Consider the following 25,503-nt stretch of genomic DNA (forward strand, 5'->3'; position numbering starts at 1 on the left):
CACGGATAGAGTTACTTGTTCCTATCACGAGATATTATCTCGAAGAACATTGTCCAGAAATCTTCAAATCTTCGCGCTAAGCCTTTTTTCTTTTTCAAAGCTTTGTGGCTGCTGAAAAGTTCTTGAACATGTCATCCAAATGCATCTTGGATGGAAACGTGAACACTTGGTGAACTTATGCTACATATTCGAATATCCAGTATTTTAATACTCATTACAAGTATCTCATTTACCTTAAACTGAAATTAATTATTTCGCAAGTAAAACTAAGCACTTAAAAAAGTTCAATGCTTAATTGCGAATTTTTTTTAAAAAAATAAAGAAAATATCTACATAAAATGAACATGTCATCCAAATGCATCTTGGATAAAATTCAATTAGTTGCGAATTTGTTTTTTCTAATGCATATTCGAATATCCAGTTTTTTAATACACATTCTGAGTATTTCATTTACAAAATCAAGTATTTTAAAATTGAAATTAATTATTTCACATGTAAAACTATGTATTTCAAAAAATTCAATTAGTTGCGAATTTTTTTTAATGCATATTCGAATATCCAGCTTTTAATACACATTCTGAGTATTTCATTTACTAAATCAAGTATTTTAAAATTAAAATTAAGTATTTCACAAGTAAAACTAAGTATTTCAAAAAATACAATTAGTTGTGAATTTTTTTTAAATGCATATTCGAATATCCAGTTTTTTATTACACATTCTGAGTATTTCATTTACTAAATCAAGTATGTTAAAATTAAAATTAAGTATTTCACAAGTAAAACTAAGTATTTCAAAAAATTCAATTAGTTGCGATTTTTTTTTTAAATGCATATTCGAATATCCAGCTTTTTAATACACATTCTGAGTATTTCATTTTCTAAATCAAGTATTTTAAAATTAAAATTAAGTATTTCACAAATAAAACTAAGTATTTCAAAAATTCAATTAGTTGCAAATTTGTTTTTTTAATGCATATTCGAATATCCAGTTTTTAATACACATTCTGAGTATTTCATTTACTAAATCAAGTAGTTTTAAAATTAAAATTAAGTATTTCAAAAGTAAAACTAAATATTTCAAAAAATTGAGTTAGTTACGAATTTCTTTTTTTTTTAAATGTATATTCGAATATCCAGCTTTTTAATACACATTATGAGTATTTTATTTACTAAATCAAGTATTTTAAAATTTAAATTAAGTATTTTACAAGTAAAACTAAGTATTTCAAAAAATTCAATTAGTTGAGAATTTTTTTTTAAATGCATATTCGAATATCCAGTTTTTAATAAATATTCTAAGTATTTCATTTACTGAATCAAGTATTTTAAAATTGAAATTAAGTATTTCACAAGTAAAACTAAGTATTTCAAAAAATTCAATTAGTTGTGAATTTGTTTTTTTTTAATAAAAAAATATTTAAATTAAATATACATTTCATCCAAATGCATTGGGATTGATGAGTGGATATAGTAGATTTCCAACAAAAATAAGTATTTATATACTTTTTTATTAATTAAAAGGGTAAAAATGTAAAAATACATGAAATATGTAGTAAAACTAAGTTGGTGTTTTGTCAGGTACTAAAATATAAAAAAAATCTGTTGGGTACTGAATCTTAAAGAAATCTTGGACAGAGGTATTTTTCTACAAATTACCGAAAAAAAAAAACAATATTAAAGTGAGAAAAAAAAATATGCACAAATTCAAAGTACAAAAATAAAGTTGGTTCATTACGTTTCAGTCCCGTCAAATCATTTTGCTTGGTCGAAAATGGCCCATAATTTTTGTCCATCACTCCATTAAATAATTTATTTTTTTGAAATTTATATTTGGATTGAACTGTTTGAAATTATAAATTATAAATTTATTTGACCTCGAATCACTTAAATGTGAGTAAATTTCAAATTCAAATTAAAATTCAATTAATTTAGAAAATTTTATTAATGATTGTAATATATTTCAAATTCATAAAAAATATATTATTTGAAATTTATTGTCAAATCACATTTCTCCACGTAAATTCGACTATCCTAATGTAGCATAAATAATTTTTTTTTACCATATACATCAATGTATTCCCCCTTTTGAACGGGCAAACTTTTCAAACATTTTCTAATCAAGCAGCATAATTTTAGGAGAGGCACGAAATATATGTAATGCATAGAGCGCGTAGATAAGAGTACGCTACGCCCTACTAGTATTCGAATTTAGCAAAATGCTAACGCGATCTTAGTGGAGTTTATTCAATTCAGAGTTTTGATGATTTTTAAAAACCTTTTCAAATAATAAACTTTTATGAATTCGATAGATTTTTATTGACTTTTACAGATTTATAAACAGATTTATTTGGATTCGTGTAGACTTTTTTTGCAAGATTTTTATAGACTTTTGTGATTTTTTTTTTTAAAATTTTATAAATTTTGTAGTTAATTATAACATATTGTTTTATATTAATTTTTTTGAACCAATAACTAATTGACATATATAAGATATTCATTTTGAAATAGTTTTTCAATATTTATATTAATAATTAAATTTATTTATTTAAAAGTTAAATCAGTTAATCTTTACATGTGTATATATGTGGGTTTGTATGTATGTTTTTAAATTTTAAAAATACATCAATTGATTAATATGTAACCTTGTTTTTAAATCGATAATATACATATGAAAAGAATATTATTTATCATTGTGTGTATATAATTTTGTATAAAAATATCATAGCTTACATATTAATGAAAATGTTAAAAATAATTTAAAAAATCATAATTGTTGCGAGACTATTCAATTATTAAGAATTGAACAACATTTTTTTGGATCATCTTTCGTTATTATTGAATATTATATTAATTTATATAAATAAATTAAAAATCACAAAATCAATTATAGAATTCAAATTTTTTTATGATATTAAAATAAAATATTATTAAATAAACAATCAATAAAAAAACGAATGGAAAGATGAACATATATATAGACATATTTTGAAAATTTGAGAAAGTGATATAGATAGATGAGAGGATGAAATATAAGAAGAGATATGATCTTTGGGTTGAACCTATAACAATTTTTGACAATTTATAGTTGTATCTTAGGCTTTAATGTTTGAATGTTAATAAATTCCATGAAGGGTGTATTCAATCTTGGAAATTTAATTACTTTTATTGACTTTTGTAGAGTTTAAAAGTATATAGGTATTGAACATAGACTTTTATAAACTCTATAAAAGTTTAGTGATATTCAAATTAGATTTTTTTCCGGAGTCTTATAAAATCTAGTGGTATTCAATCTTAACTTTTTTAAAATATATAAAAATCTATAGGTATCCAATATTTACATATATTTACAATGATTCTAATATAATTCTTTATGTACAAACCTTAAAACTCTAGGTACAACTATAGAAACTCAAAAATTGTCTTCAATTCACATTAAAGATTTTGGTAGACTTTTAATCAAATAAAATATCTTTCTCACCTATATATCACTCTTCTTCATTCAAAGACGAAGTTTTTTTCTCTCTTAAGATAAGTCGAGAGTTCCTCGAATTTCAGAGGTATGTTTCCTCTCTTGAATCATTATTGATTTGTTAAAAAAATTATGATTTCTATGTATTTCTTTCTGTGTTTCGTTCGTTGTTTGTTTATATCTGTTTATGCGTGTGCTCAAATTTTTTGCATAGATGTTTATCGTTTGAATCAAACGGTGTGTGATAGATAAATAAATTCGAATGTGGAGGGATGCTATAGCAAATCGAATGTGGAGTGACGTTGATCATATTGACAATAACGAATTTTACATCCTTTTCATAAAAAACTGTTTAAAATTTATTAAATTTCATACTGTTTCGATTAGTTATTTATCGATATTTGATTAAATTTTTATATATGCTTATAAATTAAAATTTTATTGATTAATCATTTATGCATGTTGGATAGACATGAGGATTGAAATTTTGCTTTTGTTAAATTAATTGTGATTTTTTTCCATATATTAAACATATTTACTTTTTAAATAAGTAAATTTATTTCAAAGTGAAGATGTTATTTATGTTAAATAATTATTAATCCAAATAAATTATATATATATTCATTAAAGTACAAAATTTGCATCATCAATTAAAAAATTTGTAAATATCTATAAAAAAATCTTGCAAATAATCTCAAAATCCATCAAATTCTGTTCACAAATCTGTACAAAAATTCTACAAAAGTTCATGAAATTCTGTTCACAAATCTGTAAGATTTCATAAGAGTTAATAAAAATCTACCAAATCCACATAAATATATCATCCTAAAAAAATAATTGAAAGTAATTAAATATCTAAAAGTTTATTGGTATAAAAATTTTTAAAATTAAATATAGAATACCACGCCTCCTTTAGTTCTAATTGGACAGAAAGGTAAAACGTTTGTGTCCAGTGTTCTTTCTAAAACGCGATATCAATTCAAATTAGAGTACTGGACTGCAAGTTTACCAAGAGTCCGCTGCAGGAAATGGAACCCGTCATTTAGTAGGTTTTAAAAGATTCTCACTCACACCTACCATCTTTCTATCTCTCGCTGCTTGATTTTAGTCCTCTTACCTCTTCGATGCATGCTGCTGTGTTCGATTTTTGACGTGGATCGGTTACTGAATTCTGTCTTTGTCATCTGTTGCTGTGTTCACTTGCACAGCATCAGTGGATTTAAAGAATTATGGAAGAGGACGATAAAACAGTGATAAATCGGGAATTAGGGCTGAAAATTGAGAGTTCAGTTCAGATTAAGGGGACCGAGTTTGGATCCGATTACCCCAGCCGGTCTGAATCGGCCGGGCCGGATTGTGTGGATAAAGGCTATGTCACTAGAGTTAGGCCTAGTGAGGCGAATGGGTTCGCTGTATATACAAGGAGTAAGAGGTTGAAGAGGGTAAGCCGGGGAGGGATTCGGTGTTTTGGTGAAGTGAGGGGTAATGCGGGAATTTGCAACAAAGGTGACGAGGCCGTGGTGGTTTCTAATGGTGAAGTTGTAGACCATGGTGGTGATACTGTGTATGCGGGTGGGAATGAGGGTAATTTGGGTGATTCTGGCTATGTAGATGGTGAAATGGTGGAGGTTGAAGTAAAAGAGGAGCCAATGGTCGAGGCTGCATCTGTGGCGAGGAGCAATGGAACAAGAAGGTTTACGATAATTAAGTCTAAGGATGAGAAACTGGAAAGTGTGTTTCCTGGGGGTTTAGAAGATGCAATCTCTTTGGAAGTGGAGGAATTGGAGAGTGAGGAGTTGAATGTGATGGCTAGTCCAAATGTAAGGAAGACAGAGATTTCTAAGAAAATTGCAATAAAAGGGAGGCCGTCAACAGTGAAGGAGCTTTTTGAGACCGGATTGCTGGAAGGGTATCCAGTTTTCTACAATGGCGGCAAGAGGGTATTCTTCTCTGTAACTTTTCTCTGCTGATTATTATTCAAGTGTCTATTTCTCAAAATTTATTTCTATATTAGTTATTGTTGCTGTTTTTAGCATTAGCCTTTAATTTCTTTTCCGGGTGTTGAATCACTTATTATACTTCAGAATTTTAGTAATGTTAATTCATGGGTCCAATTTGTATGTTAATCCATGGGTCCAATTTGTTGTTCCTTTTAAAAAGGAGTTGTAATGTGTGTGCACTGGTTATCCGATGGGAAGATAAGTAGGGGTGGAGGTTTAGGGGTGGAGCTGGAGCTGGATTCTGTTGAACAATCTTTTCTCCCATTTTTCTTTCTTAGGAGAAATATCCTTCCTCCTTCCAATAAATTAAATATTAAAATAGAGCATAATTACACAATAGGATACACAAATTTTTTTAGGTTTCTCCTTGGAGTGGTAAGTATAGTTTCTCAGTACTTCTTAAATGCAACTGAAATCTATCAATAGACAACAGATAAATCAGCGAATTACATCTCAAATGTGGATTTGTGCTAGCAGCCACTTAACTGTTCCTTGAAATAAGTGTTCTAAATGGTGGTCACCTAGGTGGTGCCTAGACGTAGGCGGCCCTCGATCACCCCGCCTACGCATGAGGCGGCGGGTAGGCGGTCCAGGTGAGGCAGTCAATATTTTTAAGTTGTAGTCAACACAAATTTTAAAAACTTAGTCAAAGTCAACTAATTTTAAAGCTCAAAATCCTAGTTATTTAAATCACATTCCACTTTTTTTTTTTGGTTCTCACTGCATCTCACTATCAACCACTAGTCCCACCACACAAACTGTCCGCCGCCGCCAACAACTAGAGGCTTTAGGTTAGGAATTGTATATTTATTATTTAAGATTTTTTTTATAATATTTCAGATTTTGTTATTTCAAAAATCAAATTTGTTTTTTTCCTATTATTATTGATTTATTGTTGAAGATTAATGGCGGAAAAAGATAAACAACCGGAGTTGAAATTTAAGCCAAAGTCTAATGATATTGTTTGGGAATATGAGGTGTTGTTAATAAAAAAAAGGGATTTGATCAAATGCAAGTTGTGTAAGTCGCTTATTAAAGGAAGGGTTTATAGGATGAAACATCATATTGCGGGTGTTGTAGAACAAGTTGAAGCATATCCTAAAGCATCCGATGAGGAGTTTATATATTTATTTGCACATTATCTAGATGATATTATATTGTATGAAGCTTTTTTATGTTTAAACATTATTTAATTACACATTTTAAATAAAAAATGATGACTATTTATGATTATATTGCATGATTATATATGATTATCTATAAAAAAATTACTTAAATAATTCAACCGCCTGGGCACCGCCTCGGCGGCCACGGCCTCCCGCCATTTACAACATTGCTTGAAATCAAACTCACGAAGAAAGCTTTTCCGATTCTTTTACGGAATAGAATCAATGACATAAATTGATCTTGTCATGATTGTTTGGGCATATCATATGATCGGATAAACTAAAAATAAAAGGGCAAAAATTATAAAATTGTTTTTGTTGCTTTGTTCTTTTCTTATGAATGACCGATTTGACTAGTAATCCCATGTAATTTATTTTTATGAATACGGAGGTGCTGGGATTCGACGTATTTAATGCAATAACACATGTGTAATATTTAACAAAGATAAATGATTTTTTCAAAGTTCCCCCCTTTAAAATTTAAAATCCAAGAAGATATTTAATCCAACAAGATGGCCAAGGAAATACAAATGATTTTTCTCTTTCGTAAATTTTCTTAAAAAAATTGTCCATCATGGTTATTATCATATTATACTAATTAAACAATTGAAATTGCTGTAATCATCAATGTCATGTACCGTGTATTTGTGAAGATGAATGCTGAGGGTTTATAAATTAATTAGGTTAATAAACTTACATGCTGGCTATAAAATGTGATGAAAATGATTCTTATAAGTTTGTTCTCTCACAAGGTTTTATGATGAAAAGAGCAGATGAACCTTTCACATGCTAATCCAACTCATGGAAACTGGATTTGACTGAGATGCATGAATACTCACATGAACTTGTATTGAGTCCAGAAGTGAAACTGTTAAACTTGTTGAACTGTAAACTTTTAGATGCGACTTTACTAATGAGATTCCGAATTGAAGATATTAATTCCTTGCCCAAAAGTTTTTTACTGCTTGTTGCATCTGATTGGACATGTTATCTCTGTAGGGATTTCCACTACGTGGTAGCATAAAAGATACTGGAATCTTGTGTACGTGCAGTTCATGCCAGGGAGTTAGGGTAAGCACTTGGATTTCTTAAAATTCTCGGTTCAGTCCAGTTCTCATCTTTTGTGTATGAGCGGCATGGATTCAAGAGATATGTTTACATTATAGGTAGTCCCACCTTGTCAGTTTGAAATCCATGCATGTAAATCATACCGGCGCGCCTCACAGTATATATGCTTAGAGAATGGGAAAAGCCTCCTTGATGTTGTCAAAGAATGCCGAAAGTCATCTGTAAAGACATTAGAAGAGACGATTTATAAATTCGTTGGCCCTATGCCTGTGAAGGAATCTGTTATTTGCATGAATTGCCAGGGTGTGTATAATTTTGTTTCTGCAATATACTCCTGCGTGTTGGTTTCTATTACACTTTGAAGAAAAAATGACGTACTTTGGTTTCTAGGGCCATTTCTTGCAGCAGCTTCGGAGGTGGAACCGGTTTGTGATTCTTGCATGATTATTGAGAATTCAGAGGTCGATGCAGAATGTACAAAATCTAGGTACTCTGACGGGAAGATTATCTGTTCGCTTAAACTCTCGTCTGTTCTCTGATAACATGCTACCTGACTAACGATTTTGAGACTGTTGAAAATATTATATCACAAGTTGTAAGTTTTAATGCTAGGAATGTTATATAGTTGAATTACTTTGAGAAATATGAAGTTTTTGAACGGCGTTGAAGATTGCCAGATTTTGAAAACGTGGTCTGAATGATAAAATATAAATAATGCATGATGATTTGTGGGAATGAATTAGATGCCTGAAGTTGTAAATATTAATGTCAAACTTGATATTCCACTTGACTTTCAGACTCTTAAAGCTCCACACTAACCTCTCGTCTCCTTTAATGTTGGGAAGTTAATATATGGAAGCTCCTAAATTTAAACAGTAAATGCATCTGTAATTCTGTATCATGGTGTGTGATTTGAGTTTTTGTTTTTAGCTTCGTCAGTTATACACAAAATAGATCATTGAATTTGATGAACTCAAGTTCGATAATCTTAAAGCTAGGTACTTCCCATAATATTAATTGAATCGTTCCCATGGCACTTCCAGGCCTTTGGAGCCACTTTTAGGCTTGAGAATTTCCGATAATGGTGAAGTGCATAACACTCCCAAAAGTAAGAGCCGTCGAGGAAGAAAAAGAAGAAAGTATGCATCATCTTTTAGTCTTGGTCCTTTTCAATTATTTCATTTGCTGCTTTTCAGAGGGATTGAAATGGTGAAAGTGTTCCATTTATTTTCCCTTTACAGGCATTTAGAGTTGGCGTCTAATGCAAAATATACGCAAAGATCCCCATTGCTGATTTCAACAAGAAGGGGCCAGCAGAAGATAATGAAAATGTGGGCATTTTTCTCTCTTTTTAGTTGATTGACATTTTTTGTTTTGTTTCTGGAACTCGAATTATTTATTCTTTTAACCCTAAACTTTTTCTCCCTCTTGATTTCTATCTCCTCGGTTCAAGTCGTCAGCAACCATTTCCAAAGTTTTCTGGAAGTGCTTTGGCAAGCCATTCCAAGTCATCTTCTGATTTATGTGCTAATGGTAGTGATTCCTCGCAAGGATCTATGAGGAACAACACTACGAGAAAGATCTTAAAGAAGTTGGTGTTTATGACTATTCTTTGCATCTCTTGATTTGTAGTACTAAATAATCTATTCAACTGTTCCATTGTGGTGTATAGGTTTTCAAATACGTCACTCTCCAAGCCCTTAAAAAGTGGATCTGCACACATATCAACGAAATCAAAGAGTTCACCAAAAATTACTAAAAAGTCTGTACTTTTAGCTTTGTTGTTTTCTGAATCACAGAAACCTGATTGTCTTATTTATACTTCGTCTACATGCCATATTAGAAAATGTTCATGGGTCTTCGCAGAGATCAGAAAATGCATAGGATGGTCTTTGAAGATGGTGGGTTACCAGATGGAACTGAAGTTGCTTATTATTCTAATGGCAAGGTGATTCAGATATATGCTTTGTGTTATTTTACATCTACACCCACATCATGTATGAATGTATTTATCTATTTGTTTAGATAATTTCAGCATTGTAATCACTCGCTTGTCTGCTGTAGAAATTGCGTGATGGCTATAAAATGGGGTCGGGTATAATGTGTCGCTGCTGCAGCACTCTGGTACTTGTGTTAATGTTTTCTTTGAAATGCTACATATTTTACCAGATGTACTATTTCTTTTTACCTACTTTGAGCAGGTTAGTCCATCTCAGTTTGAAGCTCATGCTGGTCGTGCCTCCCGCCGGAAACCGTATGTGGTCTCTGATTATTTTTCTGTGCAATGTCAGCTTTCTGAATTAATATTTAGTTGTTTCCATTTAATTTCCTTACGTCTTCTAGTTTTTCTGTAGCTATATGTATATCTACACTTCTAATGGGGTGTCCCTCCATGAATTCGCTGTCTCGCTGTTGAAAGGGCGCAAGTTATCTGCAAAAGACAACGATGACTTGTGCATCATTTGTGCAGATGGTGGGAAACTTGTGCTTTGTGATGGGTGTCCCAGGGCCTTCCACAAAGGTGAAGTTAAGATTTATGATGTGTATACGTTGATGTTGATTTGTCTTCACATTTACCTGAAGAATCACGCCTTTTCCTGTAATATGAAAATTTTGCGAGTCACTTTTTTCAAACATATATATTTATGTGTAGGCTTGTGTTAGATTTGGATGGCATGTAAGTAACTCTTCGATGTCCGAACGTAGCAATTTTTATTTATATTAAAGTTTTTAATCTCTTTTTGCCGATTGTGCTTGTATCTGTGGGGTTGGGTTGCATGGCACATCCTGTAGACTGTATGTTTGTCAAATTAGCTCAACCCTTCTTCTTTGTCCAGTCTTGTTAAATATATGGCTCAATGATAGGCAAATTTAATGTGTGAACATCAACTGGAGATCTTTGTGGGACACTTTGGTGGAAAACATTATGAACCTTGTTCTATAATACACTTGCTTCTAGTTGATGCTGCATTTTCTTAAAATGATTCTGGATTTCATTTGAAATTCTCCTGATGTGTTGTACATGTAGAGATTTGCGATGTTCATACAGATCTTATGTCTAACCGCAATCTTTATCTCGCGATGCAGAATGTGCCTCCTTGTTGAGTATTCCTCGTGGCAAATGGTACTGCACGTATTGCCAGAACAAGTTCCAAAAGGAAAGGTTTGTTGAGCACAATTCTAATGCTGTTGCGGCTGGAAGAGTTCTAGGTATTGATCCCATTGAGCAGATAACAAATCGCTGCATCCGCATTGTCAAAAACCCAGAAGAAGCTGAATTGATAGCATGTGTTATCTGCAGGTTACACACATGACACATATATAGAGCAGTTTCCTTGATTCTTTTATTTTTCATTGTGGATTTCCCTGACGTCATATAGTCATTGTAGTTAATATTGTTTTTATTGATATATGAAGTTACTATGTTTGCAGAGGCTACGATTTCAGTAAATCTGGTTTTGGTCCTCGTACTGTTTTACTGTGTGATCAGGTATTTTTCTTACCTTTGTTGTTTTACTCTGTTATATTGTACCATACCCTAAAAAATAATTTGGTATTTCCCAGTGTGAAAAGGAATATCATGTAGGCTGTTTGAAAAAATGCAAGATGGCTGATCTAAAGGTGCACACAGTCTTTTAGGTTTAATCTGGATCAATTACCTTTTTTGTTCCTAGACTCTTGTATATTTCTCTCTAAAGTAAGCATCTGTTCTGAAGGAGCTTCCAAATGGAAAATGGTTCTGTTCTTCGAATTGCAAGAGAATGTATTCCGCGCTCCAGGATTTACTGAATGCTGGTGCTGAAAAGATCCTGGACTCTTCTCTGAATATTGTAAGAGAGAAGCATATAGAAAAGAATCCAGTTGCTGAAGTTGATCTTGATATGAGATGGAGGCTTTTGAATGGAAAAATTACTTCTCGGGAAACCAGAGTGTTGCTGTCGCAGGCTGTAGCTATATTTCACGTAAGAACTGTTGCATCATATTTACTGTTCATTTTCATGGTTAGTAAGATTGAGTTTGGTCAATGGTCAATGGCAAGATCTGAGGAATACTTGCAATGCTAGACACACAATGTTTTGAGTTGAGCGTAATTTTTTTTCATTTTACCTAGCGGATAATTATTAGTTACAGAACTATGAAATAATGGATATCAAGATGGCTGCTAGACACACAATGTTTCTAGTTGAGCGTAAATTTTTCATTTTACCTAGTGGGTAATTATTAGTTACAGAACTATGGAATAATGGATATCAAGATGGCTGAGATCTGTTTTTAAGTGTACCTGAGAGTGAGTCTTGGAATTTGAAGAGTGGGAGAAGCAAGGTTGTTGGTCAGTGCCTTTCTTCTAGGTGAAGGACGAATCACAAATTGCATAAAATCGATTAATCTAAAAATGTGACTCTAGTTTTATAGAAATGATTGGGCATGTTTTGTTTTGTATTTGTTAAAATATCGTCCAGCTCCATGATAATTCAATAATTATTTATGTAAGAAACCACCCTAACAGAACCAAAACAATTATATGTTTCTTTTCTATAAAAAACATATAAAATGAATTGAATTTTTTTCCTGCCTAATTAAACTGTGCGTGATTTAAGGACCACTGACCCAGAGCAACACATATTCAGCCTCTGCCTTCTTTTTTTCCTCTAAAAACGAATTAAGAAGAATTCGATAGCTTTTAGAGGAAGTAATGTGCTTTGCTTTGGGGTTCCGAATTTGATTAAATTATAATCTTGCTCTACCAAACTAGGAGCCAGTTGACTAGAGGACATTGCCCCTAGTATATCTGAATCAAAATGTTGCTAATTGGCAGCTTGACAACTAGAACTAACTCTATAATTGCATGAGTTCACTGTGGTTGCATGCATGTGAATTCCATTTTATCTAACATATATTATTGTAAGTTATTATCTAAAAGAAGTCATCTGCATGCTAAATTCTTATGGTTTTCTCTGGCAGGATTTTTTGCAACTGTCATCCCAAATTAATCATGAACTGTTAAGCTGATAATAGATATTTTTTTAACTTGATCACTTTATTGATGCTTTAGTTTTCCGCCCTATATTTTTCTTCATTTTTTGATACATTAATGTTATTCTGTGGATAAGACAAGTGTGCATCATTGGATTTGCTTATCAACTTGTGTTCCAGGATTCTTTTGACCCAATTGTGGACTCAGAAACTGGACGAGATTTTATCCCCTCTATGGTTTATGGGTATTGTCTAATACTTTAACCTTTTATCTGCCTTGTATGCTTTTCTTATCTATGTTCATGTCTTTGTTCTTGTCCTCCCTCAATATTCTTCCTTTTAACCCTTACTCCATGACAGGAGGAATATTAGAGGCCAAGACTTTAGTGGAATGTATTGTGCGATATTGACTGTGAAGTAAGCACCCTACTTTGATTACTGTAAACTTCCCCCCTTTCATCTTCTGATAATTTAATTTTCACGCTTAGTTACTCTTACATACATGTTGCAGCTCAATAGTTGTATCAGCAGGGATTTTGCGAATTTTCGGACAAGATATAGCTGAACTCCCGTTGGCTGCAACACGCAAGGGTAACCACGGCAGGGTAAGTTTTTTTTATTTCTTATTAATCAGGAACAGTCCTTTTTATATTATATTTCCAAACCACGGCTGGGTTCGGGAGATTGTTAATTTAGATCTTTGTTTACACATGCCGGCAATTCTTTTCTTAAAGATTTCATTTACATAAATAAAAAACCAATTTTTTGCTGTCTACCTCCAACAAAGCATTCATTCTCAGGTGCCCTTCTATTTATTTTTCGTTTGAATTCCCAGGTCCTAGATGTACTCTATTTTAAGGTGAATTTCATTATTATCTCCTAACAATACAGAAAGAAATATACAATATGCTCATAGAGCCATTCTGAAGAGAGAACTTGAACAACCCAAGCAAGTGTTCTATGGTACAGTAACAGCTATAGAAGCAAGTTTGGTTATCATGCATAAATTACTGGAATACAATGGATTGACAAGTTCAGAGAATGCAGCACACTTTACTTAACTTAATAGTTATACTGTCTAAGTGGTTGAACTTACGAAAAACATTAATGTGGTGATTGTATAGTGTATTTGGTGTCTGGGTGATTGTTGATGGCAGAGAAGTTAATTAAGTGAAGGCAGATTATTAAAAATTAAAATGCCACTTAAAACTGGAAATTGGGAGCAACATTTACCATTTCCTTGTGGCTGGTGGTTTTGGACTTGGTTGGCTGTGAAATTGTGCATTTGCCACGTCATGATATTGGCACTTCTATCAGTGGGGAACCGTTAGGTGGCACGAGGAGGGACTCTTAATTAGTTTGCATCAAGATATACTTCGATCTTTGTCACGATGTTAAAGTATTTGTGGCACTTCTCATGAAATTCAAATATTTCCAGGGATACTTCCAAGTCCTTTACTCGTGCATCGAGAAATTACTTGCATTTCTGAATGTCAGAAGCTTTGTTCTTCCAGCAACCGATGAGGCAAAATCAATATGGACGGAGAAGTTTGGGTTTAAAAAGATACCGGAAGAACAGGTACAACTCTGCCTCTTTTCCTGGTTTCTTTCATAAATAGAACTGAACCTGTTAAAACTAATAATCTTTCTTGGCCTACTATTCTGGTCTTGTACATTTGCAGCTTTCGAATTACAAAAAGATCTGTTGGCAAATGGTAACTTTCAAGGGAACGTCTATGTTAGAAAAACTAGTTCCTAAATGCGGTGTTTTAAATCAAGACAAAGAGGATTCTGATGCCTTCTTTCAGTGATTGAAAGGATTAGCAAAGCAAAGCCAGTGAACCCATTTTCTTTTTCGGCTCAATGCGTTATTGTATATCATCTTTAATTTATATTCATAGTTTTGACCAGTTGCTCAAGTGAATCAGGAGCTGCGGATGAACTGTGGATGAGTTCTTAGGACCCAGAAAACACCGTGAGAGGCTTTTTTTGTGCCATGTGGGATACGGGCATTGTAAAAATTTGTCATTTGCTGTTAATTCTTGTTGATGTAACAGTAGGTTTGTCTCGTTATTTTTTTCGTTGCTGTGGTTTTAGCTTCTTGTAAATATTTCTTGGATAGCGGGAAATGGTTTAATTAGTGTTTCTGTATGGTGCACATATGATGTAACTGAAGAATCGTATTTGCTCTATGGATCTTTAGGATAATTTTCTCTGTCATCTCTTATCAAAATAGCTAATTTTCTGGGAACTCTTCCTTTTTTTTAATGCTTGTTTATTGAAGTCTTGTGCTACATCCAGTGAAACTTCGCTCTCTTTTACATTGGCTCAGTTTATCGTGTACATCACACCGTATATACTTTTCGGGACATCAATTGCATGTTGGTTCTAGGTTGAATCTCTGAGTAAGATCCAGTTTCGAGTACTGTGAATGAAAGGTATAGGAAACTTCATCGACGCTAGATTTGATCTGACTCGACTGGTGTGGATTAGTTTGGGTCTAATATAGCTCTAGGATTTGAGGTTTTGCGTGGGAAAAGTTAATAAAATTATTGGAATATGGTCAAATATGGGCAATGACAGATATATTAGTAGAATCAATTATCAAAATACCCATTGAATTCTTTACTTCTGAAGTTTGAAAAGCAAATCAGCTTTGTCAGATCGTCATAAATTAACTACCCTCACTCTCACTGAAATGGGTTCTCCATGTTAGAATAATCATTAAATTTGAATTTATTTCCCTAATAAGCGGGGTGGCGTGAACTTCTGGTGGTAACATCTATCAGAAAAATTAAACTATGTTGATCAAATTATTAGATGTTATTAAATTTGCTCGGCAAAAAGTATATATTTTATGTTAAAAGTCTCTTTCACGTATCCGTTTGAACTCTCCGAAACACCATGTTCTTAATATACACGGACACCATAATTCCCATTCATCATGAGACCACTCGAAAGAAAGCATCGAATAGAACATGGCTTAGCGTATGACTTATTCAATCCCCCATTGGCTGCTCATATCCTCTTCTTTTCACCTTTGTTCCCATAAAAAGAATTAAATGTAATCATCTCTCCACTTAACACAAAACATCAATGGCCAGATGAGTCATCATCTTACTTTTCTTGCCTCTTACGTGAAACCATTACCATCAATTGCAAGTTTCGGACTTTACGATCCCGTTAGGCGTGAGAATTAACATCATATTCTATCGAGTTTAATATGAAATTCAGTTGTTTTTTTTTTTTTTTTTTAACATAAATCGATATGGAATGAAAAAAGGGTGGCTGAAAAAATCAGCTCAAACGACTACTCCATTCTTGAAAATCTCATTTTCAGAAGACATGGTCATCATCGCAGAAGGCCTAAGAGCTCATGCAACTACAACTCATGGAAATCTGATCTGGTGCAGTCATACAACATTACCCTCGTTATCACCGTTGATTTAAAGGGTTGCGCGAATTATAGCAGCGTGCAAAAAGCAGTAAACGCCCTGCCGGATTTCAGCTCCACTAGATCACTCATCATGATCGATAAAGGCACTTGTAGGTCAAGTCATTATATGTCCTCAACATGCATATTTTTCCCACTAACATTGAGATGTTTTAAACTTAAGTGACTATGTTACAGGGAAAAAGTTGTAGTTAGTTCTAACAAGACAAATTTGATAATTCAAGGACAAGGGTACCTCAAAACTTTTATATCCTGGAATGACACGGCTCATTCCACTGGAGGGACAGCTTATAGCTCCACTATGGCCATATTTTCTCCCAATTTCCTATTTTTTCCATAACCCGTATAGTATCGTCGCGTACAATGCTACAAATGTTGCTGATACTTGATGTGGGATTGCGCATAAAAAATTCCCTATTCCTTTCCGATAACTGGAAAGTTTTTCGAAAAACACTGCAGGATTGCACCCTTAGTTCTGTGGCGAAGGAAGTATCATCTGGTGGGATCAGTGGCTCCATCACTGCTCAGGGCAGAGATTCATCGAAAGAAGAAGCAGGCTTCTCTTTTGTGAACTGCACCATCAATGGCACTGGAAAAGTGTGGCTGGGAAGAGCTTGGGGGCACTATGCTACCGTAGTTTTCGCCGAAACCAACATGTCTGGCGTTGTCGCTGCCGAAGGCTGGAACAATTGGAACGACGCCTCTAAAGATCAGTCTGTAGTTGACATAATCCTTTTTTGCTCATTATATGCATATTTTTTACTGACTCATCGTTCATTAGCCGATACCCGATGGACGATGGTGGGATAAGTATGTATGGATGTGCCAAGCTGTCCAATGGCCTTTTCTAACTATTGAATCAATCATTTTCTAAATGAATGTGAATGAGTGAGTCTCTGGGAAAGCCAATTCGGACGGATCTTCTTTACTGAGCTCCTAGCCAAATTTGTCTTTTGGTTGTAAGGATTGTTGCATCAGAATCTATTGAATATAGCTAATAATTCAGTTTACAGTTCTCTTATCCAACGCTCTAAGCTTTCTACATATATCGTAACTTCTTCTTTTTCTTTTTCTACTAGGAAGTTCAACTTCGGTGAATACGAGTGCTACGGGATGGGAGCCAACTCTGCTCATCGCGTGGCTTACGCGAAGCAGTTGAAGCAAGATGAAGTAGCTCCATACCTTCATATTTCATACATCGATGGAGAAGACTGGCTAGTTTCTACTACCAAAAAATTCTCATCGAATTCATATTCTCGATGATTCAAAACCATAGATTTGTTGAAATTTACTAATCACTACTGTTGACTAGTACTTCTTCATTTCTTTTTTTTGGGGGGTTAAGTGTGGTAGTCTACAAAATTATTTGGCTGATTAACCTCGTAATATTTATTATCTCGATACAATTTGTTAATCATGATAATTAAAATCAGGGATTGATTCAGGATTTTTTTATATTAAGTATGGCTTGCAAATTCAAGAAAGAACAGTCCTTTAAGATTGAGCTCCATTTTGGTATGATTTCTCCATGATATCCTGAATCAAACCCGATATACTGTAGTGAGATTATCCATCAGCTTCCATTGTTCCCATGGCCCAAATCCTACTTTCTTCTGCCCTCTTTCTTATCTTTTCACCTTCTTCTTTTCCATTCATCAACAATTTAACAGCATTCTGAACCTGTTATTTCACTACGGTCATTCCAACTTTCTCTTCTTCGCCCCATCTGACAGGGATTTCGACCCCTACTCGAATGGTCGAACCCCGATCTTCAAAATCTCCACAACAAGCTTCTCATTCAAGAAATGCTCGGCAAACATGGGCCATGTTGTCATTGGCACCCCTGAGCATGCTCCCTCAATAGTTGAATTCCATCCGCAATGATCTTTTCTGCAGCGACCAATATCATGAAGATTAAGACTTGTACCTAACTCAACCTAGCTAGTTCTTAGTTGTTCAAGTTCACGTTCAAGTTCATATATGTCACTCTAGGATGGAACTATATGGCAGTCCTACTTCACTACAGGGAAATGGGATTTCCACATGATGGATATCCAGTCCCGACTTTCAAGCATGACGAATAGTTTCCGCGAACCGGGATACATTGTTTGGAGTCATATATTATGTTGAACCAACACATTCCTTGAGATAAGTATTGATCTAGTTAGGGTCGCTCAACCCTATTTCATGATAATATGATATCGTGAACCACTAAATGATTCGACGGACCCGCGTCCTAAAATGACATTGGATATTGCAGGTTCAAGATCTCATTTGAGTGTGGAAGTCACCAACTGACTTGGCACAACAGCTTGCTACACACTCGACAACCAGATATAGAGTGTAATGAGTTTTCCCCATATCACCAAGTTCATGTTACATGCATGTACATATATGTTTGTATACTTACACATTACATATTGAGGGACTTATCGCTCACATATTTGTTTTATCTTGAACACCCTACCCTATTCTATGGGGTAGGTCTCAAGTTAGATGGGCTAGAGGAGTCGACAGTGGCTAGATGATATTGATGCCTTTAGGGGAGATTCTTCGAGGTTTATTTTGTTGTTGTTATTTATATATGAGTTGAGATACATATTTGATATGGTTGTAATGTATTGTTATTCAGGTTCATGATGAGATGACATGAATATTTAGGTCATGTTATTTTCCATTAATTTTATGATTACTTTGATTATGATTTATTTAAGTTGATTATTGCACGTTGGTATTGTTTAATGTAGGTGTTATGGGTGAGGGAGCTACAATAACAATCTTATAATATATTTTATTATTTTTTAACTAGAAAAACAAACATATAACTTATTCTCATTAATAAATCTATATAGGACATTGTTTTCCAATTGTGCAATGACAACATTAGTCTTTTATACACACTTCAATAATAGAATGTAACTCTTATATTAATTTTATCAAATAACTCATCTTTATACTACATTTAAATGTTTTATCCTTTTAATTATTAATTTTATCAAACTTTTTATACACACTTCAATAATAGAATATAACTCCTATATTAATTTTATCAAATAACTCATCTTTATACTACGTACATTTAAATGTTTTATCCTAATTTTAATTATTAATTTTATCAAATAACTCATCTTTATACTACATATATTGATTTATTTATTATTTTAAAACTTATTTAACAAGAAATTAATAGTCATCAATGTTAGTCTATGAAAGATCGATATATAAAATTTATTATCTATGATACAGAATTATAAAAATAAAAAATAAAAAAAATTCTTTAGGAGATTAAATTTAATATTATAAGTTATATTTTACTATCAATATTACTATTTCATTTGTTTTAATATTATTTTTATGAGTGGACATAATTACCCTTTACATTTTTACTTATGTTCATTATCAAGTAACATATGTGTAATTTCACACTTAGTTTATTATTAATAATTAACACTAATTAACCACATTTTATGGTTATGATTTTGTGTTTTTGACTTTCTACTCTTTTCTTTTTTTTTCATTATAAATCTATATCTATATATATATATATATATATATATATATATATATATATATATATATATATATATATATATATATATATATATATAAAGTGTGGATACTTGAAAAGTTTTTCAATTGTGAATGAACATAATTACTTTTTACATGTTTACTTATGTCACTTAGTATATTAATTAAAAATTAATACTAATTAACCACATTTTATGGTTATGGTTTTGTGTTTTTTAACTTTCTACTCTTAACATGCTTCGTTTTTTTTTTCTTCAGATTATGACATTGATAAAATTCATAATTTGGTTAATTTTTAGGTTATTGTATTTTATATGTGGTGTTTGAATATATAATTTTTTAAAAAAAATTGTTTCAGTTCATTTTGTTCTATATATTATGTTCATTACAATGTATTATATAACATAAACTCAACTGTTTGAATTTTAATTCTTTAGGAGATTAAATTAAATATTATAAGTTATATTTTACTATCAATATTACTATTTCATTTGTTTTAATATTATTTTTATGAGTTACTCACAGTAATTTTCAATTGATAATTATTTGTCTTTAATATGCTTCGTTTTTTTTAGATTATGACATTGATAAAATCCATAATTTGGTTGATTTTTAGGTTATTGTATTTTATATGTGGTGTTTGAATATATATTTAAAAAAAATTGTTTCAGTTCATTTTGTTCTATATATTATGTTCATTACAATGTATTATATAACATAAAATCAACTGGTTGAATTTTAATTTGGGAAATAATTTTGAAAGTAAGTTATATAAGTTCTTATAAATCGTTTAATATGACAAGAAATTAAGTCCGGATAAATAACAAAATGATTCATTTTTTTTAGAAAAGCATTTTTTTTTAATTTTTATAACATAATTGATATTACGTGCAACATTAGTTATTTAAAAAGTCGTTTATATAAGGTAAATGTGGTTTAGAATATGTAAAATCAAACTCCAAATATACCCTTTGTTCTCTGGATGGTTCGAATTATGGCCAAAGATTTGAAACGAATCAAATGAGAACAACGTCCTTTCCTAAGAAAATAGATTCGCACAGACCAATCCATGCAAAACTGGATTCATTTACATTGGAAAAGAACGTTGTCCAAAGTTGACTGAACATGTAACTGATCATTTTAGAACGAACACTTACAATGACATATAACAAACAGAAAATCTGATGAATCACATTGGATGACTATAGATAGATAATATCACTACACGAATTTCTTATGTTCGGTCAATTTTGCAATATCTTGGATCAACAACTTGATGTTTAAGCAAGACGATCCTCCATCTTCAACCGATCTTTTCGCCATTATTCCAAGCTCTTGTGCCGTTCTCCTCCTTTCACATCCCTCTTCTCCTTGATCCATTACCTTCTCGACCGCGGCCTGAATTCTGTCCCTCGTCACCCTGGCCTCCGGCTTTTCTTTCTCCCCCAAATGGACAGAGACTCGAGCTCCGACTCCAACTCCCATCTTCAAAACCTGCACGACTAACTTTTCATTCAAAAACTGCTCACCAAACAACGGAAATGTAACCATTGGCAAACCGGCACAAACACTTTCCAGAGTCGAGTTCCATCCACAGTGCGTCAAGAATCCTCCCACTGCAGGGTGGGATAGAATCAGCACCTGTGGAGCCCAACCCCGAATCAAAAGGCACCGGTCTCCCGTTCTTTCCTCGAACCCTTCATCCGAAATCCACTTATCGATTTCTTCGCATTCTGATCCAATATTTACGACCAGAATGAAAGGGTGATTCGATGCTTCCAGCCCCAAAGCAAGTTCAAGAAACTGTGGAGCCGAAAGGCGCGCAAGGCTTCCGAGACAGGCGTAAACTACAGAACCTGGCGGCCTACTGTCAAGCCATTTCAAGCACCGAGCTGCATCAATGGAGGCTTGATTACCTCTCTCCGCCCTGTCTAAATTGTCATCACTTGAAAGGGATAACGGCCCTATACACCAAACTTTACCGCCTCTAATCTTTTTAAACTCGTCCACATATCCTTTTTCTAGCTCTTCAAAGCTGTTCACCACCACTCCATATGCCTGTGACTCTGTTATTCTCACCTGTATTATTTGTTTCACAATTAATACAATTTGAGTGATATTTGTGATCAATGTGTGATAACATCAAGGTATAAAAATTAAATCTTGTAAGATTCACATTCTTATACATAAATATTTACATAAAATATAAATTTCTTAAAACAAACATGAATCGAAATCAGGATGAAAATGGATTTTTACTGCCTAACCTGTTCTCGAAACCCGACAAAATCAATGGATCTTGGGTTAAACAATCCCGGAAGCTGAAGCTTTGTGAACTCAACTTCATCCGGCAAACCAGGCACGACAAATGGCACTGTTTCAGGAACAGTTTCGTGAATCTTCGAAAGATACAAATTATGCATCACCATCTGGGTAAAACAGCTCATCCCATCAAAAGCAATCCTCGGAATCTCAAATTTCTCACACGTCTTCGCCATCCACGGCAGATGTTTGTCGCAGATTACGCAGCTAGGAATGGGGTTCATTTCTTCCAATTTTTCTTCAACAATCGCCTGCAAGAGTGTGATAGCGACGAAGAAATTGTGGATTAGTTGGTAAGAAGGGAGAGTATCGGTGCTTTCGCATCCCGCCGGCAGTCCAGCTTCCTCGGACGGAAACCTAATTTGGAGAAGCCTGATTGGTAATCCGGACATGGCAGCTCGATTTACCACTGAACTGAATCGATCGAAATTCAGTGGGGTGAGCATGATTGTTATGTTAACGCCTTGTCTGGCCAGCATCTTGGCCATGTCTATCATTGGAATCACGTGGCCGGGGGCCATCAAAGGTATCGAAAGGAAGTTCAGGTGCTCTGGTTGTATGACCTCCATTGACACGGTTTTCCGAGTTCTCCAGTATGAAGGTGGTAGAAATAAGTATACTACAAACTTATTCTACTTCAAAGGATAAAATTATTATTATTATTTTTGTGAAGAGTGAGTGTCATGTGAGATCATCTCATGGATCATAATATGTTAGACGAGTTAATTCTACTCATATTCACAATAAAAAATAGACAAAAACTTGTGTGAGACGGTCTCACGGGTCGTATTTGTGAGACGGATCTCTTTTTTGGGTCATCCATGAAAAAATATTATTTTTTATGCCAAGAGTACTACTTTTTATTGTGAATATAGATAGAGTTGACCCGTATCACAAATTATGATACGTGAGACGGTCTCACATGAGATTAACTCTAAAAAGTAATACTCTTAGTATAAAAAGTAATACTTTTTCATGGATGACCTAAATAAGAGATCTGTCTCATAAATACGATCCGTGAGACCGTCTCACACAAGTTTTTGTTTTTTGTGAATGAGACTTACTCATTTATAATTTATTAAAGCTAATAGTTTGAGTAATTATGCTTCAGTTCTTCGAAACTAAAATGTTTTTATATATGAAAGAATTCACATATTTAAGAAAAAAAACAAGTGTCTATCCATCAAAATTCTTTTGTAAATTTCTCACGTAAGCGCTTACAATAGAGTTTTTGTTTGTTCTTGTTGTTTTTTTATGACGTTCCAAATTGACCAATTTAATAATTTAGTCCTCTCAAAAATTAAATACGGCTTGTTTCTGTTTAATTATTTTAATGGGTTTTAATAACTAGGCACATCCATAAATAATATAATAAAGCCTACAACATTTCAAAAACAGGCTGCCCAATCCTCCTTTCCTTCTCAAGAGAAACTCTAGTTCTCTCTCAAGTTTGTTCTTGATGAAGTTCGCTCAGTATTTGTTTTACGTTTTTGTGTACTCAAAAATCATATATTAGTATCAGATCTAAAATAGTTAGTACTCAAATATCATATATTAATACTTTATTTTTAATATTTTGTACTCGTTTTCATTTGCGAAAAGGCGCATGAGCTCAAGGAATACAAACAAATTTTGTTGTGGATCAGAGAATATAAACACATGATTTTTTTTTATAGATGTTTGATACAAATTTAAATTTAAGTGTGAGGAGTTAAAGTAATTTTTTTTTAAAAAACTTTAAGCCAAAATATATTAAAAATTTGCAATCTTGAAAGCGAAGTCTGCAGACGCCAGTTACGTGAACTGCTTCTGCAACATGTGTACAATAGAAATAAACCAAAATTTGCTGTGATCTCTTGTTCTCTAGTGAGAGAAAGGGATGCATGCTTAATAATTTTGAGAATATTATTTTTTCTAAAATCCCTATCCTATAATTCTTTGTTATCATTTATATCAATAAATTGAAAATATATTATAATTATCAGAATATCATATTTTTCTTAAATTTTAAATATAATTGAAACGTATACTTGAACTTTTGTTACGACTAGAAGTTTTGGAGCTGACTACTCATAAGGAAATAAAACAATGTTTTTACTAAATATATTTTTAATTTGTTTCTAAAAAAAATATTTTTTAGAAAAATTATGGTATGTATTGCGTACTTATTGGGTACTGTAATAAATAAAAAAGTAAGATCACGTATTTTAGAAAATTTTCACTATTAGAAACTAGAGTAGGTATCTTGTGAGACGGTCTCACGAATCTTTATCTGTGAGAAGGTCTCACGAATCTTTATCTGTGAGACGGGTCAACCATATCGATATTCACAATAAAAAGTAATACTTTTAGCATAAAAATTAATATTTTTTCATTGACGATCTAAATAAAAGATCTGTATCATAAAATATGATCCAAGAGATCGTCTCACATAAGTTTTGCCTAAAAAACTAATATTATTTAAAATTGACTAATTAATTTATATTCACATTAATCCTCGTGCAAATTTTTTACAAATAAGATCTTTTAATAGCTTTTTGGTAGCGCACACTAGTGGACTCAATCCTATATTTCATTGGGATCCGTTTAAGAAGGTATTTAAATGAGGTCGAAGTGAGTGAGTTCGCTAACCTTTTAGGGGTTCAGACAAGGTTAGATTACATAGGGGTGTGGGGGATTTTAGAGTCTGGGTGGGAGACCATTCAGGTCTGTTCTCTGTTTGAACCTTTTATAATTCCTTCTTTTCTTTTACATCTTTCCCTTATTTTCCTTACTTTGAAAATACCTGGAAAGTACCAATCTTTCGTAAAGTTCAGTTTTCACGTAGATTGTGGCTCTGGGGAAACTACCCACTTGTGACTCGATGCAAAGAAGGTGGCCTCTATGTATGTTATATCCGCATTGGTGCACTTTATGTCAGAAGCACGAAGAAAATCAGGATCACTTGTTGGTGCATTGCTCTTTTTCAAAAGATATTTGGACAAAAGTTTTGCTAGAGTTGGGTTTTCAGTGGGTATTTCCGAGGAGGGCTGTAGATATGACCGTCATGGAGCCGGGAGGAGTTCCAAGCAGAAAATTCATGACCTTCTGGCACGTTATGATACATTGTACGTTTTGGTCTATATGGTTGGAGAGAAATCAAAGAATATTTCAAGAGGTTTCGGAGACAGTGGACGAAGTCCGGGAGAAGATCAAGTTCAGGGTTGCGAGTTGAACAATAAATATTAAAGACTTTAATCATTTGTCTATTTCTGATTTGATTAGTGATTGAAAATTTTAATGAAGTTAGTAGGATAGTACTTTCTAAGTTGTGATATCTCTCTTTGTGCGGATTACTCATTCGCTAGTATTGTTGTGAAGTCCCGAAAATTTTAAGTCTATATGAACCACGTGCGTGCAAGTTATTAAATTCCTTATGTATTTTATGATTTTAATGCATACTTTCATTTAATTTATGAAATTTATTATTTTAATTATTTATGTTTATTTAATGTATGTTAAAATGTTTCTTGAGTTTTATGT

General features: G+C 32.9%; 3 protein-coding genes across 6 annotated transcripts; 2 read left to right on the forward strand and 1 right to left on the reverse strand.

Moving 5' to 3' along the window:
- The first annotated feature begins 4,438 nt into the window (after window positions 1-4,438).
- On the forward strand, window positions 4,439-14,890 carry LOC140839793 (uncharacterized). Of its 2 annotated transcripts, XM_073206732.1 has the most exons (21): window positions 4,440-5,409; window positions 7,635-7,706; window positions 7,802-8,006; window positions 8,094-8,190; window positions 8,747-8,842; window positions 8,945-9,034; window positions 9,157-9,294; window positions 9,376-9,465; window positions 9,570-9,651; window positions 9,768-9,827; window positions 9,905-9,957; window positions 10,058-10,224; window positions 10,791-11,004; window positions 11,136-11,193; window positions 11,268-11,324; window positions 11,420-11,665; window positions 12,858-12,922; window positions 13,038-13,094; window positions 13,189-13,282; window positions 14,116-14,256; window positions 14,360-14,890. In XM_073206732.1, exons 1-21 carry the CDS (start codon window positions 4,699-4,701, stop codon window positions 14,486-14,488), a joined length of 2,922 nt encoding a protein of 973 aa, XP_073062833.1. In that variant the 5' UTR covers window positions 4,440-4,698; the 3' UTR covers window positions 14,489-14,890. The 2 variants fall into 2 exon arrangements, with proteins under 2 accessions (XP_073062834.1, XP_073062833.1); XM_073206733.1 differs by lacking the exon at window positions 9,376-9,465 and having other exon boundaries at window positions 4,439-5,409.
- Window positions 14,891-15,961: 1,071 nt separating this feature from the next.
- LOC140839795 (probable pectinesterase 15) lies at window positions 15,962-18,768 on the forward strand. Of its 3 annotated transcripts, XM_073206737.1 has the most exons (3): window positions 15,962-16,227; window positions 16,309-16,844; window positions 17,211-18,768. In XM_073206737.1, exons 2-3 carry the CDS (start codon window positions 16,495-16,497, stop codon window positions 17,392-17,394), a joined length of 534 nt encoding a protein of 177 aa, XP_073062838.1. In that variant the 5' UTR covers window positions 15,962-16,227; window positions 16,309-16,494; the 3' UTR covers window positions 17,395-18,768. The 3 variants fall into 3 exon arrangements, 2 of the variants coding, with proteins under 2 accessions (XP_073062838.1, XP_073062837.1); XR_012119792.1 differs by having other exon boundaries at window positions 15,962-16,851; XM_073206736.1 differs by having other exon boundaries at window positions 15,962-16,844.
- A 2,006-nt stretch (window positions 18,769-20,774) lies between these two features.
- Window positions 20,775-22,620, reverse strand: LOC140839794 (UDP-glycosyltransferase 1-like). The gene is made up of 2 exons (XM_073206734.1): window positions 21,927-22,620; window positions 20,775-21,738 (listed from the first exon to the last, which is right to left on the reverse strand). The coding sequence occupies exons 1-2, from the start codon at window positions 22,548-22,550 to the stop codon at window positions 20,881-20,883; spliced, it is 1,482 nt and encodes a 493-aa protein (XP_073062835.1). The 5' UTR covers window positions 22,551-22,620; the 3' UTR covers window positions 20,775-20,880.
- Window positions 22,621-25,503: the final 2,883 nt, after the last annotated feature.

The sequence above is a fragment of the Primulina eburnea genome, chromosome 8, assembly GCF_022965805.1.
Source record: "Primulina eburnea isolate SZY01 chromosome 8, ASM2296580v1, whole genome shotgun sequence".
Classification (NCBI taxonomy): Eukaryota; Viridiplantae; Streptophyta; class Magnoliopsida; order Lamiales; family Gesneriaceae; genus Primulina; species Primulina eburnea.

Excerpts from the sequence above, each read along its gene's own strand:
- LOC140839793 (XM_073206732.1), top strand. The coding sequence starts at position 4,699 with ATGGAAGAGGACGATAAAACAGTGATAAATCGGGAATTAGGGCTGAAA. Across the intron at positions 8,843-8,944 it reads CGAGGAAGAAAAAGAAGAAA|GCATTTAGAGTTGGCGTCTA; the intron begins GTATGCATCATC and ends TTCCCTTTACAG. Across the intron at positions 14,257-14,359 it reads AAAAGATACCGGAAGAACAG|CTTTCGAATTACAAAAAGAT; the intron begins GTACAACTCTGC and ends GTACATTTGCAG.
- LOC140839795 (XM_073206736.1), top strand. The coding sequence starts at position 16,495 with ATGCTACAAATGTTGCTGATACTTGATGTGGGATTGCGCATAAAAAAT. Across the intron at positions 16,845-17,210 it reads AACGACGCCTCTAAAGATCA|GAAGTTCAACTTCGGTGAAT; the intron begins GTCTGTAGTTGA and ends TTTTTCTACTAG.
- LOC140839794 (XM_073206734.1), bottom strand. The coding sequence starts at position 22,550 with ATGGAGGTCATACAACCAGAGCACCTGAACTTCCTTTCGATACCTTTG. Across the intron at positions 21,739-21,926 it reads TTGTCGGGTTTCGAGAACAG|GTGAGAATAACAGAGTCACA; the intron begins GTTAGGCAGTAA and ends CAAATAATACAG.